We start from the raw sequence: 16,777 nt of genomic DNA, 5'->3' as shown, positions 1-16,777 counted from the left end.
CTAACAACCACAGATTCATACTTATGCAATTGAACAATTCTCTGAAGGAAACAAACATTTCACAACCCAAATCAAAGGGGGAAAACAAAGAAAAACTAAAATACAAAAAAGAAAGAACAATCACGCAGCAGTAACAAGACATTTCACCGTTTTGTTTGTTTAGATAAGTAATACAGTTTGCAACTCATCTCAAAATCTCTAGCTACTTTTATTTCTATTGGTAGCTCATTCCAAACTTTGGCGCCGGCAAACTGAATTAGCCGTTCACCGTACAAGTTACTACATTTTGGTAGGTTAAAATTGAGATTAGAAGCATGCCTAGTATCATTAACATATAAAGGAAGCTTAAAATACAGCGACGCACTGCGCCAGGAGTGAATGAAGGGATAACAATACGCGTAATGTTACCAGCCGGGAAAATGGTCGTACAGAATATAGATGCATCGCGTGCAGATGATACTCTATTTGAGATGAGGAGAAAGAGCCAGAGTCGACGATGTCATGTAACGAATACAGTATACGCTCGTATAACTGTTTTGTATTAGAGTGGTTGAAAATAATGAGTGTCGAGGGATGGGAAACACAGTTCGCGAAGCGACAGAAGATTGCATGGAGTTACGACAACGGGAAATTTACAGGCACGAGATGGAGTTATAGTTGACGCATGGACAGGGACAACTTGAAGATCGCTGGCTGAGGGTCCTGCAGTAAGCTTTAGGACGGATAATAATGATTTGGGAAGTAGGGGATGAAAACTAAGCGACGAAGCAGGAATGTCTCGCCATATTGCCGCGAGAGGACGCAACTGCGCCTCTCACAACGTCTGAAAAACGTTTCGGTACAACGTCGTTTGGAGTGCTCGAACGACAACGAAATCTTGACGGACACGTCGAGGTAACTCAGTGGCTATAGCTTCCTGTAGCCGAGCACGAGGTCGCGAGTTCGAATCCCAGTAGCGGCAGCCGCATTCATGGTGATGGTGATGTTGGGGCACGTTAGGGCATCCACGGCGGTCGAAATTGCTGCATCAATTCTCTCCACTTCAGGTGTATTAATGGGAGCTGCTTACATATCGTCAGTTTGCATGATATCGTCATTTATTTTGTGATTTAACCTTGTACGTATTTTCTTTTTTTTCAATTTTGAGCAATTTGTCAGAGAATTGACAACCTAAATAAAAAATTAGCCTGCCCACTCATAAGATTATCACTTTTTTATTGTTTCACGTGCAACAAACCAATAAAGTGGGTGCACTAGACGCCGAGTAAAACAATTTCTCCGTTCCAGCGTGTGTATAAAGATGGATGAAATGAAAACAGAACACCCAGAATTGTGGGCATCGAATTGTATAATTTCTTATGTGAAGTTCAGTACCGTTATGAAGAAGGGCTGATAGTGTCCTTTTTTGTGTCCATGGGGATGATGTTTAAATAAACATGGCTCGTACCATTTTCTGAGCACTGTTCAGTTTTCAATTTAACCAACCTTATAGATGGGAGCTCCCGATGTGAAGCTTTCTTTTAAGAGGCTCGCTGCCGAGTTTTCCTCGGGCCTTGTTTTTACTGAGTCTAATTAGCTCTTTGGTAGATTTTTCAGTTGATACCTTCAATTAACCTCTCCATAGTTGTGAAAGGGGCCTCATTTTATGACAGCTCTATCAGAAATGTTCAATGTAATAACTGTAGCATGGTATGCCAACTAGGAGAGAGACACTAATGCCCTAGTGCATACACTATTGCACGAAAACAGTGTAGCATATAGGGCGCTGCCGAGACACCGTCATCGCCGACTTCACGGACTGAAGTGATATTATGTCCACGATTAAAATAAGGAATGCAAGCTTGCTACACTCGGTAATGCCTACACCTTATCGGCCGTGCAAGATTGTCCTCGCACAGCATATCGCGGGCAGAACACGTCCGCAGAATGCTGTGCAAGGACAACCTTTGGCATGTAACATTTGAACAAATTTGCCAGTGAACCGCTGTCTGAAAAGGTTCTATTGGGACCTTGCCCGAACCCTACTCTTGGCGTTATGTCCTAAAGGCTCTCATCAACTTTTGCGCGAGAGCGGTCTGGATTTGAGACTTTGAAGAGTATATACTGCTCAAGTTCCCTCACCATCATGTTCATCCTCATCATCACCTCTCTCTCTCGCTCTCTCTCTTTTTTTTTTTTTTACTACCGTCTCCATTCCCCAATTCTGAGAAGCAGGTTAGAACCTTGATTCGGGTCGACCTCTCAACTTTTCCATCATAATAAATGTATCGCTCTCTTAGTTCGTGCTGGAAACGTTGTTCTCCGACTTTGAAATCAAGCTCGCGTATTTATCTTCGAATCTACCTTATCTGTGCAACAGGTACTTTTAGTAGTGGTGCAGTTTTGATGCGGTAGGAGCAAGGCGCCAATGTCTACAGGTTGAACTATACAGTCATTTTCTGCTAACGGAAATTATTTGAGCGGCACGCTTTCCAACTGTTGATCTAATGAAGCATTCCCCCACATTCATGCAATGCCTTAGGCGTAAACAAGAAACGGAGGTAACGCACTTCAGAAATCAGAACAGCCACTGCGGGCTAGCAGACGGAGCGAACATGTGAAACAAGAACTTCGAAGCCGCTCAAACTTCAATCCTCCTTGCGGTTACCTTGATCTCCTCCAGATGGCGCCAACAGCTCGGTCTGCCTGTAACGTCGGCTTCAGTGCAAGTTCGTCGGGCGATGTGGAAAGCGTGATGTACTCGTATCAGTGGGCCCTTAGACTGTGTGCGTAGACAAGTTTGAGGGCCATGTTACAGCGTAATTATTGATTTCTTAACGGGGCTTAACGTTCCAAAATAAAATAGGAACTATAAGCAACGATGAAGCGGAGGGTTCTCAAATGATTTTGTCAGCCTGCAGTTCTTTAATGCGCACCTGGACGACAGTTTAATTTTTATTTAATTTTTTTCATCTAAAAAAATTAACGTTCGATGTCTCACCCGCGACCGGGAATCGAACCCGGAACCTCGCTCTCAGTAGCCGGCACGCCATAGCCACTGAGTCGCAGCGGTGACTTTCACGCGAAGTGTTCAGATCGAGGCTAGGATTCGGCGGTCGTTCGCTGATGAAAAGGGCGCGACGGCACCCTTCGTATTGGGAACAAGCGAAAAATTCACTGTCTCCCGAACTGGCTATTGCGAAAATTTGTGGGCTTATCCACGCACCTTGTTTGCATGGTCAGATTGGTGGGTCGGCCATTTTGCCTGCCATCTTACTTTATCGTGGGCTCGCCATCGCGTGTCGTGCTCGACGATTAATGCAACCGTTAATGTCCTCATCTGGCTATACTCTTCGAAAGGAGAGGGAAAGGAAAGGTAGGGAGGTGAACCAGATGAGCTTCGGGTTTTACTACCCTACGAAGAGAGAAAGTGTTAAGCATTGAAATGAAGAAAGAGAAAGAAAACAAAAAACAAAGAAGACTGAGGGAGGTATAAGCAGTGCAAACACGCGGGGATACCCATCACACCTACAGTCTGTCACTGAGGCCAGTTGATTTCAGAAAATGTAGTAACACCCGGGTCGCTTTGTAAGCACACTGCGCGTGAGGTCCAAGAATCTTTGTCTCGGAATATGGTCTATGATCTATCCGGTTTAACGTACTCCTAAGAGCGTCGCGTTCGACATCATAACGATGACAAACACAATACGTGTTTGATTTTCTCTTCGCAGTTGCACGAGTCACATGTGGGTGTGACATTCCACTAAGGAATGAATATAGTAAAAGTCACCCGTAACAGAAGGTGACACGGTAAAGTTGCACTACGGCGGGAGTGGTACGATGAAACTCGCAGCATAAACGATGGATCAAATCTGTAGAGACGGCATGCAGTTCGAGATACTCGGGGCGTTTCGCGAAGTCTAGCCGCTCTTGGGAAAATTAACTTACATTATCCGGCTACAGGCAGTCTCGCCAGTGTAACCCCCCCAACGGAAGTGATTCCGTAACAGGCTGCTTGAACTTGCAGCTGTTCGAAGCCAGCTTCCATCGCTCTTGAAAAGCTACAGAGCCGTTTAGGTGCACTTAAATGAAGCATTTGCACATGGAAAGGTACGGAAGTACGAGAGACAGATATCACGCTACTTTGGCAATAACTACACACACTTCAGAAGCACCTGCCTCAAGCGCAGCCAGCTTTTTAATTGCAGGATAAAGTGCACGACACCCGGGGATGTTGGCGTTAACACATTCTATACTAGGGCTGGCTTCCTTTAATGAGCATGGAGTGATGTTATCAAAGTGATTGTCACAGAAACGGTGATAAAAATGGGGATAAAAGCAGACATGCATGCTGATAATTGTTTGTGAACGAAAATCATCACTAAATGACGTTAACTATAGATGCAGTAAATAGCCCACCCAGGATTTTTGCCGGGGGTGGGGTGGCGGTGAAACTTGAGCAAGAAAGCACTAACTGGATGCATTCCCACTTGTGAATGATTCCGTCTTCGTACGCAAGAAAGCAAAAAAAAAAAAAAAAAGAAAGAAAGAAAAGAAAACACGCGCTAGGTGCCGTGTTTTTACGCGAGCTTCTTTATGGCACGGCAAGGCAACACATTCGCGGATTCTGCCCCAGGCCGGCGCTCAGCCATTTATGGCTTCCTAACCTGGCTGATCCCTCTGCCACCCCACCGGCGGAATATGCTGCTCTGCCCCCGTGCTGTTAAGAGGGTAATAGCCTGTTCGCGAAAGGCAGGCCTACGACCCTAGACATATATAGAAAGAGAGAGATAACTGATTCGGGAAAACCAGCGGCTCAAAGGGAAGAGGGGTACGAGGACTGATGATGAGGATAGACAGTAAGATGCGACTAAACGCACGTTCGCGTCTCAAGGGCCCGTACAGAGTCCGGTACTTCTAAGCCTGCGTCAATAACAACACCAATAATAATAATAATAATAATAATAATAATAATAATAATAATAATAATAATAATAAGAGACCTGATGGGGTTGGGTTCGCTTCGCTCCAACTCGCAGTAGCGGAGTGGCTATGACGTGCGGCTGAGCTCGAGGGTTCGATTCCGGCCGCGGCGGTCGCATTTCGAAAACGCAAAAACGCTCATGTGAACTCCCCAGATGGTCAAAATTCATCCGGAGTACCCCATTACGGCGTGCCTCATAATCAGATGCTGGTTTTGTCACTTAAAACCCCGGACTTATCTAATTAGCTCATGCACGAACGCTTAATTGTGTAATGTTAACGGACATAGACGTGTACTCCCTGCGCTCACGCACATCCCTTTCGGTCACGCTGTCTCCATATATAGAAGCACCTTACTTTTGAGCGTTCAGACTGGTGATGGACTATATATACTACTGTGATACTGCTACGACTAGGGACGAACCACAAGTGAAGTGAAAAACCATGAACATCGCGCTAAATGTAAACGTAATCTTCTGCTAACCAAACATAATGGCCTTAGGTCACATTATTACGCAGATTACCTCGAAATAATGGTACTTTAGGACTTTCACTGCCACGTTAGATGAGAAGTTCATCGTGTTGCTCTGCATCACTGCGGCTAGAGTTTTCTTCCTTGCCCTCCATCAGGAGGCCCGATGCTCAATAATTTGCGCATGTACTTGAAAGCGTGATAATATCCCATCACACCCCGCGCACCGTAAACTGCAGGTGCAAGGGTTGTAAGCCGAGATGAATGATGGCTTGATGCGCGCCGTTTTTCCGACGCCACGTGTTCAAACGCGCGCTGGGGAGGGGAGCAGGTGAGCGTGCGTCTTCTCTTGCCCGGCCGTGGCTACTATTTCTATCTTGGAGGTAATCTCCGGCGGGTGCAAAAGTTGGGAGAGCTAGATGTCTGGTAGCTTTATGTGCGGTCTTCCTGAGCGCCCATTGCTGGAGGTGGCGCAACCTGAATTTCGGAGACGCGTTGGAGCGAGAGGCAACACGCAGCCTGCTTTCACTCCACTCATCACGCCAGCGTTGTCACAGAGAAAGTTAGCGGTCATCGAGTGTGATCTGCTCATGTTTGCCGCTGTGACACCACGTTTGTTAAGTTAATTAGTAAGCGATTGTGTACTGTAAATTATATGGCCGATAAAAATATGAACCTTACCCGCCGTGGTGGCTCAGCGGCTATGGCGTTGCGCTGGTAAACACGAGGTCGCGGGATCAAATCCCGACCACGGCGGCCGCATTTCGATGGGGCGAAATGCAAAAACGCCCGTGTACCGTGCATTACGGTAAAGAACCACAGGTGGTCAAAATTAATTCGGAGTCACCCACTACGTACGGCGTGTCTGATATTCAGATCGTGCTTTTGGCACGTGAAACCTTAGAAGTTATTTTTTTTTAACTACGGACATTACTTGGTGTATTTTGCCATCGCTATAAATGCTTCGGCTTTCGGGCGAAACTGCGACTTTTCTTATTCCTATGTAACTCTGTCGCCAGCGTTATCCCTTCAATCTGTAGCGGCTTGAATGTTCTGCCGCACCGATTATTATCTTTCTTTCGCCAGTGCGTAATACCTACGATGCAAATAAAGCTCTTCCGAATATAACACGTTGAGGGCACGCGGCCTCGATGCGCATCGCAAGCGAGCCAGCAAAAACGACACTCTTCCTTCTGTGCGCGTTAGTAGCGAGCTTCTTCCGTTGTCTGCGACAGCGTCGCCTCCGTTCTTCCTCGCAAAAAGAACTGCGCCCCAAACCGACGCAAGACAAACCAAAAAGCGAACCGCTAGGGAAGTGCGCCAAAATTTGTTTCCTTCGTCCAACAACCAACTTTCCTGGGAGCTACGCGTCAGCAAAGACGAACACATACATCCTCACGCACACACGCACCCCGCATATACTCTCGGTTTGGCCTTGGCGTCGTCGTCTCTGTCGACCGGACTCAGACGCCCCGACTTTTTCTCTTTAATTCATTGCATCTTTTGGCCGACCGCTCCCCTTAACGTTCCCTCCTCTCTTGCCCTCGCTCTAAAAGCTACCATGATCTCTTCTTTGCATCCAATTTTTCTTCCTCCGCGAAGCAACTGCTCTTCTGTCGTTCGGCAAGGATTTAAAAGGACATTCTTTTGTTGCCAAACCTTTCGTCGGCGCCGCGCCTATCTCGCCAACGTCGATCGGGCGAGTCGTCAAAACGAAAACAGCTGGGTCCCACCACGAGAGGAGGAATGGCTTCTTTCATCATACGGGTGAGAGCCATGGGTGCCCTCGCCACCACCGATTCCGCTCATCCCCTCTCTCTCTCTCTCGTTGCACCACGCTGCCGCGAGGTGGCGCCGCTCTTGGTCCCACTTTCTTTCGGGTTGTTTACTTTTGCTCTTTTTTTTTTTTCCTCGCTACGGCCACCCGCGCGACTACTGCGCTGCTGGCCCGCAATTCAAGTGCGCTAGTCGGACCAGCGCCGTTTCGCGTCACACCGTTCTCTATAACCGGCACGGCGGCTTATAGCACCAGAAAGGCGCGTTAGCGCCAGACACCTCTACTTTACGCCTCCGGGTTCCGCGCGCAGAAGAGAAGTGACTCGGAGACGGGGAAAAAAAAGATACAGCTCCTCCTGCAGAGAGAATGCGTCTCCATCTGACGTTATCGTGAGTCCAACTGCCACAGTGGGTTTGTGATTGTGTGCGAGTGAGTGAGATTATATTCGGACATCTCGGTGAGCCAGTTGTGTTGGCAGAGCCATCGCCTATCGGCTTCGTCGTCACTGCTTGTCTACTAGGGACGACGCCAAGTTCGTCTGTCGTCTGCTAGCGTGTGGTCTGCCGTATTCGTCAAGCACGCTTCTCCGCTGTGTCCACGCAACTTGATCGCCGAGGAAGATGTTGAGGTGGTTCCGCGAGGGACCGCCCGAACTGGAATCAGGTAGGAATATACGTTGCTTGTCCTTTGCTGCTTGTAAATTAGCTGCGAGATGGGCTCGTCAACTTCGCTGCGTGCGCCGTTGCTATTAGACTGTCCGCTCACGCCAGTTTGTGTTGTTGCCACCTGCCACTCCCACCACCAGATACGGCCGTATGGTTGGGAGAGGGTGTGTCGTTGCGTGGTTTTGAGGAGATGCGCTCAACACGTGGTGCGGTTACGCAATTCCCCCCGCGACCAGGCCCTCCTGTCCCCCTCTCTTTCTGGCCTGGCGTTCCAAGTGGTGCGTCCCTTTTGCGGCAGAAGCGCTCGCACTACGTAACCCGGGAACGGCGTCGGGGTCGCGTTCGGGGTATAGGCCGAGGCGAGCGATTGCTTGCTTGGTGCATCTGCGCACTTTGCGGAAGTGTTGCAAACGGTGGGTGCGGGGTTGATTCCCACCTACGCCGGGAAACCTCCTTTGTACAAATAAAGTTTTTCATTCATTCATTCCCTCGTTCGGCGACGTGACGTCACTGCTACCGTATTTCTTGTTCGCGGTATACGGCGCAGGAAATTGCAGGAGCGGCCAAGACAGAACGCAATTGCCGTTTCCCGGAATAACGAAACGCGGAATCTGTCAGCTTACGGCTGCAGTGTAACGGAAGGAGATATACCGGCTGTTTTTAGTGTTCCTCACTTCCCTAATCATTTTTCTTTTTCTTGGGTTTAATATATTGCTCGAAGATGTCTTGCTAGCAAGTCTTGAGCCGCTTTCGTTTCCGTTAACCTTCAAGTGAATTCTGAATCCACCCAATTTATCGACGCAGTTCTGGTTCCATTGTTGAGCGGCTAAGCCAACCGACTTCTCTGTTTCGAACTTCGACAGAAATTTCCTTCGCACTTGTCCCGTCCCAAGAGCACGGTTGTTTTCGAGCTATTTCCTCGTCACAGTTACCGCAGACGTCTATTTTACCATCGTTTCAGCTGATACAGACACTGCTTCACGGGGAACGCTTCAAATCCATGCAGGTTTATCGGCTTCTCTGGTGACCCACGTACCGCACAGAAGTCTCAGAACACAGCCTCGAGCAAAGATTAAATGTTCCCCCTTTTCCTTGAAAGGCCGTGACGACAAGTTTATTCTATCCGGCCGGTTTCGGTCGCGGACGCCGCCTGTTCTAATTACCAAAGCGCTTTCTGCAGCAAGCATGCGTAGCACCATATATACTTGACCTACATGAAATGTTTATATCAAGCATAGTGCACGCGTTGTTCGCTTAATCACTAGCATCATGCGTTCTATCGCTATAAATCGTCGCTTCCAAACAACGGAGAACGTGTTGACGGTCGCGCGCTCCAGTTCTTTTGAGAGGAGAAGAAAACAAAAAAAACAAATCTGCTGCACCGCTGAGGATGTTGATATTGAAGGCAGCCCTCTGTCGCAACCTGTCCACTCGGCGTGCCTCAGATTCCAGAGATTGGATCGCCGCTGCGTTTATGTGACGGCGTGATAAAAGAGAGACCTTGGACGACAGCCATTGGGCGCATGGTGTGGACTTCGTGGAGGAAAGACCGCGGGCTTGCAGCTCCCGGCTGTCATGCGCCATTCGTTCTGCGCCGTCTAGTTGCACGAATCCGTGGCGGGAATGTGGTCGTGGTTGCATCTTGGCCTTTCTTTCTTTTTTTTTTCTCATCTCAAAAAAAAAAAAAAAAAAAGTCAACTAAGTGCGCTTATTTTTATTGTGACAACCAGTTCTGTCAAACCTGACGGCCGCGTCTGTTTGAAAGATAGAAAACACCGCGTGGCGTTTTATTTCTCACCAACGCGGTTCCGTCAACCCAGAATCGTATGTCGAAACGAACCGATCACTTCCATGTTGGAATATGTCGAAAAAAAAAAAGTGAGTGCACTAGGAATAACGCCAGGACTTGCAGCTGGTGGATATGGTGTTCTGCTGCCATGGGAACGAGGACGCGGGTTCGATTCCCGATCGCAGCACCTGCAAAGACGCTCGTCTATCGTGTTTTTTAGTCGGGAGCGCATTAAAGAACCCTCAGCGGCCAAGATTCATCCGGAGCCTTCGACGAAAGCTTCCCTCGAGATAAACTGCGCAGACTCGTGATGCTACACCCCCCAACCTGAAACCCTTGAGCGGTTTTTCTATCGGGGGAGGGGGGGTCCGGATAATGCCTTTTTTTTCTCTTTTTTTATACAGACAATTGAATTGTGTATGAACTGAATGAAATGTATGCTATAACTCTTCACACCACGGCTGTGATATTACGGCACATTCGCGGCTTCCAGCTTGGAACTTTCGTATAGCATCTTGAGCTTGATGGGTCGCATCGCCAACACATGCGCAAAGCAAGTTCTAACAGTTATGTGAATTGCGACACTCGATTAGGCGACGTATAGCTCGCTGTACACCATTCCTCTGCACAGCACAAGGCTATATTGCACGCGTGATAAATCTTCACTTAATATTCTGTACTCAACGTCAGCCCTCCAGTGCTTGAGCGCCCGTTGCTGCTATACCCTGCAGTGCACAGTAAGTGCGCGTGTAATTGTGTCGCAACTTTTCTTTTTCAATTTCTGGAGCAGTCATCTTCGCTTGAGGTTAAAAAATATAACGAAAACTGGAGACGAGTGCTTTAGCCACGCTCGTGAGGCCGACGGTGCCTGAGGGGAAGGTCTCGTTTTGCATGGAAAAAGAAAAAAAAAAGAAAAGAAAGAAAAAAGTAAAATTCAGGGCACGATAAGCAAGCATACGTGCTTTCTCCTGACCCAGTTTTAAGTTTGCTCAACTTTCGGACTTCATTCTGATTTTGCTACAAAACTTCAAATGAAAGAAAAAAAAAGGGGGGGGGGCGTATGCAATGATTTAATACGCGATTATTAGCTATCAGAGTTCTATCTAGCGTTGATTCGCTGTCCTTGACTTCGCAACTGCATTTCGTTCCCTTATTTTATTTATATTCCTTGTTCGCTAGCTGTTCCCATACTCACTGAATAACTTACATCTTGTGCTGGTTGTTCCGCACTTGTTCTAAGTTTGTAGACGCACGTTTCTATTATCTATGCCTCGTTTGCTAGCTGTGCCGATAACGATAATCTTAATAGTCCGTTGTCCCGCGTCCCACACCCCCACAGCGCATGCGCGTCCCCCCCCTCTCTCCTCTCCTACGCTCCCCCTTTCTCTCCTCTAGGAATATTCTACGGAGCGGCGCCCGCGTCCCACACCCCCACAGCGCAAGCGCGTCCCCTCTCTCTCCTCTCCTACGCTCCCCCTTTCTCTCCTCTAGGAATACTCTACGGAGCGGCGCCCGCGTGCCACACCCCACAACGCATGCGCGTCCCCTCCCTCTCTCTCTCCGACGCTCCCCCCTTTCTCTCCTCTAGGAATCCGGAGCGGCGCGCTTGACAAGTGGTGCGACAGCTGCATACTCCGCTGGGGGCGCCACGGTAGTTCCGCGGTATGAAAATGACGGAGCGCGCGCGCCTCATTAGCCCCGTTTACATGAATGCGACAGTGTCGCATCGCATCGCATTTCTAGCGCATCGCATTCATGTAAACAGCGGTAATGCGCTAGGAAGGCGCATCGCATTAATGCGCCAGGCGAGGGTAGATTTACGGGCGAAAGTCGACTCTCGCGGGGCATGTAAAGGCAGGATCGTCGAGAGCGGGGGCGCCTAACAAGACCTTCGATGACAACCGCGAAGACGCTTCCGAGAAGCAAGCGAGAGCCGAGGGGGGCCTCTAACGACACCGTCGCTACATGTAAACGGCGTCGCATCGCCTTTCCCAAATGCGCTTGGAAATGCGATGCGCCACTGTCGCATTCATGTAAACGGGGCTATTCTCTCTCCTGTGCAGCGCGGTGATGAGCGCTCGGGCCGCTGTCGCGAAACCATCTTCCGCGCAAGCTAAACATCTCCCCGCTGCTTCGCATCCACACATGATTCCTTTTAGCGGGAGATAGAGTAATTTTTTTTCTCTCTTACTCAACGCCCTGAACGGGGGCGTTCAGGGCATTGAGTAAGAGAGGCTGTATCGGTATTTAAAAAAATACTTGAAAAAAAAAGACTATTATGAGCCTTGAGGAAAGCATGAACATCGTTAGTGGGGACGGTTATTGTGGGCTATATATATGACTTCAAACTGGGCACCGTAGCTCGTGGCCCGCCAGTGACCTTACGCGACGTCACAGTATACACGCATAATGAGCAGCAGATGTGCCGTGTAACAATGATGATCCATAATCGAAATTACCCTGTAGTTACCTTCGTTACCCAGTCACTGGGAACGTGTAACGCGCCAGTCTTTTGGTACCACCTTGCTTACTGCCTGGGACGCTTAAATTTTGGGCAGGCGTGTGGTGAGCGCTGCAGGTTTGATAAGGCCTTTCAGTAAAGCGTTACGAAACGCGCGCGGTAAAAAAACAGTGGGAGAAATGTTTTGCAGAAGTCACGCAGGAAGGGCAGAGCGGCAACTCCGGTTTTATATTACCCAGCTTTAGCATAGTCTCCGCCACTTGCCAGCTTCGCACGTGTTACAGATAAACTGCCTCAAGTTGGTGCGTACCCTAAAGCTAGGTATATGCCCGTGCAAAGTTGGCATGCAGCCGAAGACGGTAACGGTAAAACGTTGCCGGTGTGCTAAAACTTACTAATTATAGCACATTGCATGTAGTTGCTTGGTGGCTGTGCGTGCATTATTCTATCTGACTGTGTACTGGCATTGTATACTAAGTTGCATGCATGAACATAAATGCAAAAGGTCTATATAGGGGTGTGGGTGAATTATCCATTCGTCGGGTATGACTATGAGGGGGGCGTTTATTCGCGCAACCCTTTTTTGGTACCATGAATGTAAAACGCGTACGGGGTCAGGATGGGTCAGCTCGACTTCTGAGTGGACCCGCTCGGATTGAGTTCGTGCAAACGAAGCTAATATAGAGACTTTTGCGCACTCAAAAATCCAAACTCCTCTGTACGTCTTCCGGGTTCTCTTGTACGCCCTATTTCTAAAACTACTTAATGAGCCGGCGATTGGGCTTTTTCATAGGTTTTGATTTGTTCGTAGTTTATGCACTTGTAACAAAGAGAGAGAGAACGAAATGAAAAGTTTGACTTCGCTGCTCTCTTAGGGCGCCTAAGCCTCTTGCCGACAATGCACCAGGGTATGTCAGGCGAGACAGGAGATTAAAATTCAGATACGCGTTTCTGCCAGCCATTTATTACGAAATCTGGTTTTCATGTCAGCAAAGAAAGAGGTCCGTGAAACTTCAGCTACTGGCGTATAGTTAACTCAATGAATGTAGAATAGTTCTACACGCAGCGCCCTGTCAACTCGTCGCACGGGCATTATACATTGCTATATAAACCTGTCCTCGTGTCTGCTCTGTACTGCTTTATAATCAGGCCACTGTTGGGCCGACCACGTTGTTAAGGAAAGCAGGAAGCGGTTTAGCGTCTGGTGTACCAGACGGCCGTAATCACACTTTTTATTTTGTTTCTGTAACGCTGACGATCAAATCGTTCGCTTTGTGAGGTGTGGCAGACGGCCGTAATCACACTTTTTATTTTGTTTTTGTAACGCTGACGATTAAATCGCTCGCTTTATAGAACACCATACACGAAGGTAGACTTTCAAATATACGTAATTATTTTTTAAAAAAGTATACGTAATTTCCTTTCCCAATCCAAAAACTACAACATGGTATCGCGTTACCACTGCCCTGAACAGTTCTTAATTCGATCGTTTCTTCACGTTCTTACATCTTGCGACTGTCGCATTGCCTTCTGTAGAGCATTCAAGCAAGAATTGCCTTTTCTCAAATGTCCTGGAGTATTTGTATATCCCTTAGGCACAATGTCCTTTTTTTGTTCTCATATTTTTTTTCTCGTATTTGGTTGCCTGTTGCTGCATTTCTTGTCACATTTTCTTTGGTGACACTTTTATTGCGACAGCAATTAAATGGACACTCCAAAGCAGATTTCTGCTGTCGGCGTCGCCGTGAGGTTCCGTATGACGTCAACGGCGATGAAATCGTCGCCGGGCTCCGGACGCTGTATGTGCGAGTGTAAGGGCGCGAGGGACGCGCGCTTTCACGGGGAGCGAACGTATGTCGGAGAGCAAATGCGCGTTCTGCTAAGAACGTTGCCCTGAAGGGCTGCAGAATTAAGCGTCTCTTTCCTCCTTTACCATCACCACACACACACACACATTATATATATATATATATATATATATATATATATATAGAGAGAGAGAGAGAGAGAGAGAGAGAGCAAACGCGACTTCTTCCGTCGCGCGAAAGGCCGTGGAGGGACGGGAGGGAGGGAGGAAGGGGAGACGACGTTTAGCTGCGGCACCAAATGCGTATTTATATAAAAAACGTTGCGAGGCGAGAAGGTGGGTAAGATTTCCGACGCTGCTCGACGAGTGTCCCATTCTGATCTCGTCGAAATCCTCCGAGCCGCCCCCAGAGGCACCGGCAACAGTCACCAACGCCGCGCGCGTTTCGTGCGAACGCGGGCAAAACGCCGACGGCGTCGAGAACAGTTCTGCGCGTTGCTGGTGGTGCTGCTGCATGTACAAATTTATACAGCTGATAAAACTACTATCCTTACTCCGCATAGCTCTCTACTAATTTGCTATCGCAATTGATGCTTCGCCCTTTCGGGTGAAACTGCGACAAATTTTTTTTTTTTTTTTTTACTTAAGTAAAGCTAATACTTTAGTACCAAATGATTTGACCCAAGCTACAAAGAATCAGAGTAAGCAACACTGCGCATGCTCAGAAACCCAAACTCTATGGGTTCTCATCGCGCGCAGTGCTGATAGCATATGGTTTTGGACCATTGTTTTCTTACCACGTGCAAACAGGGTAGGAGTCTATTTGTGGAGATGCTGGTGCCTTCGTGGTTATAAAAATTTCAAGGGGCACTTAGTTAACCCACACGTGGATGAATGGGAAAGCATTGCGACCACCGCGCGATGCCTATGCTCTTTCAAATGCCATGCACTGCTAGCAAACGAGGCATAGATCATAGAAACGAGCGTGTACGAGCTTATTAGAACGAGCGCGGAACAACCATGCAGAACAAGATGTAATTTATTCAATTATTATCCGCATAACTAGTGAACAAGGAATATAAATAAATAATTGAACGAAATGCGCTTGCGATGTCAAGGATAGCGAACCAACGCTAGTTTAACGTTCATCCCTAGCTCCCACCCCTCCCTTAATTTTTTTTTTTTAGTTTGGAGTGTTGTAGTCCGAAAGTTGGGCAAACCTAAAACTGGGTCAGAACAAAGCACGTATGCTTCCTTATCTTGCGCTGCTTTTCTTTTTTCTTTTCTTTTTTTTCACGCGAAATGAGAACTTCCTCTCAGGCGCCGTCGGCCTCACGAGCGTGTCTAAAGTGGTCGTCTCCAGTTTTCGTTATATTTTTTTACTCTAAAAGTTGCAACACCATTGCACGCGCACTTACTGCAGTGTGCACTGCAGGGTACAAGCAACGGCCGCTCAAGCGCTGGAGGGCAGGCGTTGAGTGTAGAATATTAAGTGAAGATTTACCACTCGTCCATATAGGCCTTTTACTGTGCAGAGGAAGGGTGTACAGCGAGCTATACGTCGCACAATCGGGTGTCGCAATTTACAGAACTGCTACAACTTGCTTTGACCGTGTGTTGGGGATGCAATCCATTAAGCTGTACGATGCTGTACAAAAGTTAGACTGGAAGCCGGATGTGCTGGAATAGTACAACCGTAGTGGGACGAGTTCTCGCATACATTTTTTTTTTCAGTTCATACACGATTAAATTATTGCAAGAAAATAAAAAGAGAGGGAGAGAGAGAAAACTGACTGCACAGCGTGGGTCCTCTTCGTGACGTGCGACAACACGTCAGCAGACCACACGTCTCTCCGTGACGTGTGAACTGCTCCGGACCATGGTCAGTTGCACTTCCCTCCTCAAAAAGGCACGACGTGTGTCGACTGGGCTCCTCAACGACACTTTGCAATGTGGCGAACGCGGTTTAAATCATGCGGACGCGGGACCTCTAAGAGGTGTGACGTAATGCTAACCCATTTCTCTGGCATTTGCCACTAAATCGTCGGGATTTTTTTTTTTTTTCTAGTTTGACAACTCCTAATACTAAAAGCATTAGGAAAAAAAAAGAAAATCGACCAAGGCAAGAAAAGTTCGCGAGCGAGTTGTAATGCAAGGAGGCCCGCCGTCGTTCGGGAACAGTAAGAGCATCGTAAGAGCATCGATCTCCGCGTCCTCGCATTAAAATTGAGAGCACTTGTCGTGACCGCGATGGAGGGGACGGGGCGCGGCGGTCGGCGACGATCGCCATGGGCGTGGCCCCCTGGCGCTGCGCCAAAGCGGAAGAGACGAAACGCCGGCTGGCGACACGGCGGCCGCAAGATGTCAGCGCGCGGCTTGGAAGAGCGCAGCGCCTGTGATCGCCGATGCTCTGAAGCGTGCGCGAATCACGGAGGCGCGGGATGGGAAGTACGGCCTCCGCGATGACCGCGCGGCGCAGCGTCCGCTGCTCTGAGATTCATTGCGAGCGACAAGCGGATCAACCAGTGAGGTTAAAGGAAAAGCTTCTGGAGTAGCAAACCCTGCAGCCTCAAAAAATATCAGCGTGTGTATTAGTATATATATAGTCATATCATAAGAAGCCAACAAACAATGAAGCCGAGGACAGCACAGCGGAAATTACTTGTAGTTCTTAATTGGGTTGAAGAAATGATAAATGGAAATGAAAGTGGATGAAAACATTATAACGTTATTAAAGTGGTATTTCGCACATTTGTCTTCAACTGCATATGGCACCGGATCCATTGAATTGCATTCTTTATCACACGTTACTTCTGCCAAAATGTGAAAATATGAAAGCGCCAC

At 48.0% G+C, this 16,777-nt stretch overlaps 1 protein-coding gene across 4 annotated transcripts in view; it reads left to right on the top strand.

Annotated features, from left to right (window-relative positions):
* LOC119433198 (1-phosphatidylinositol 4,5-bisphosphate phosphodiesterase eta-2) overlaps positions 1 to 16,777 on the top strand; it is a 77,322-nt gene that overhangs the window by 29,604 nt on the left and 30,941 nt on the right. The window contains exon 1 of one of the 4 annotated variants that reach the window (XM_037700350.2): positions 7,352 to 7,874. The exons of the other annotated variants lie outside the window; for them this stretch is intronic. Within the exon in view, the coding sequence (XP_037556278.1) occupies positions 7,832 to 7,874 (43 nt within the window). The 5' untranslated portion in view covers positions 7,352 to 7,831. Of the gene's footprint in view, positions 1 to 7,351; positions 7,875 to 16,777 lie in introns of those variants that run through there. 4 annotated transcript variants of the gene reach the window in all.

This window comes from Dermacentor silvarum, chromosome 11 (assembly GCF_013339745.2).
Source record: "Dermacentor silvarum isolate Dsil-2018 chromosome 11, BIME_Dsil_1.4, whole genome shotgun sequence".
NCBI lineage: Eukaryota > Metazoa > Arthropoda > Arachnida > Ixodida > Ixodidae > Dermacentor > Dermacentor silvarum.
The sequence above is the reverse complement of the archived record's forward strand: the minus strand, read 5'-3'. Positions and strand labels throughout refer to the sequence as shown.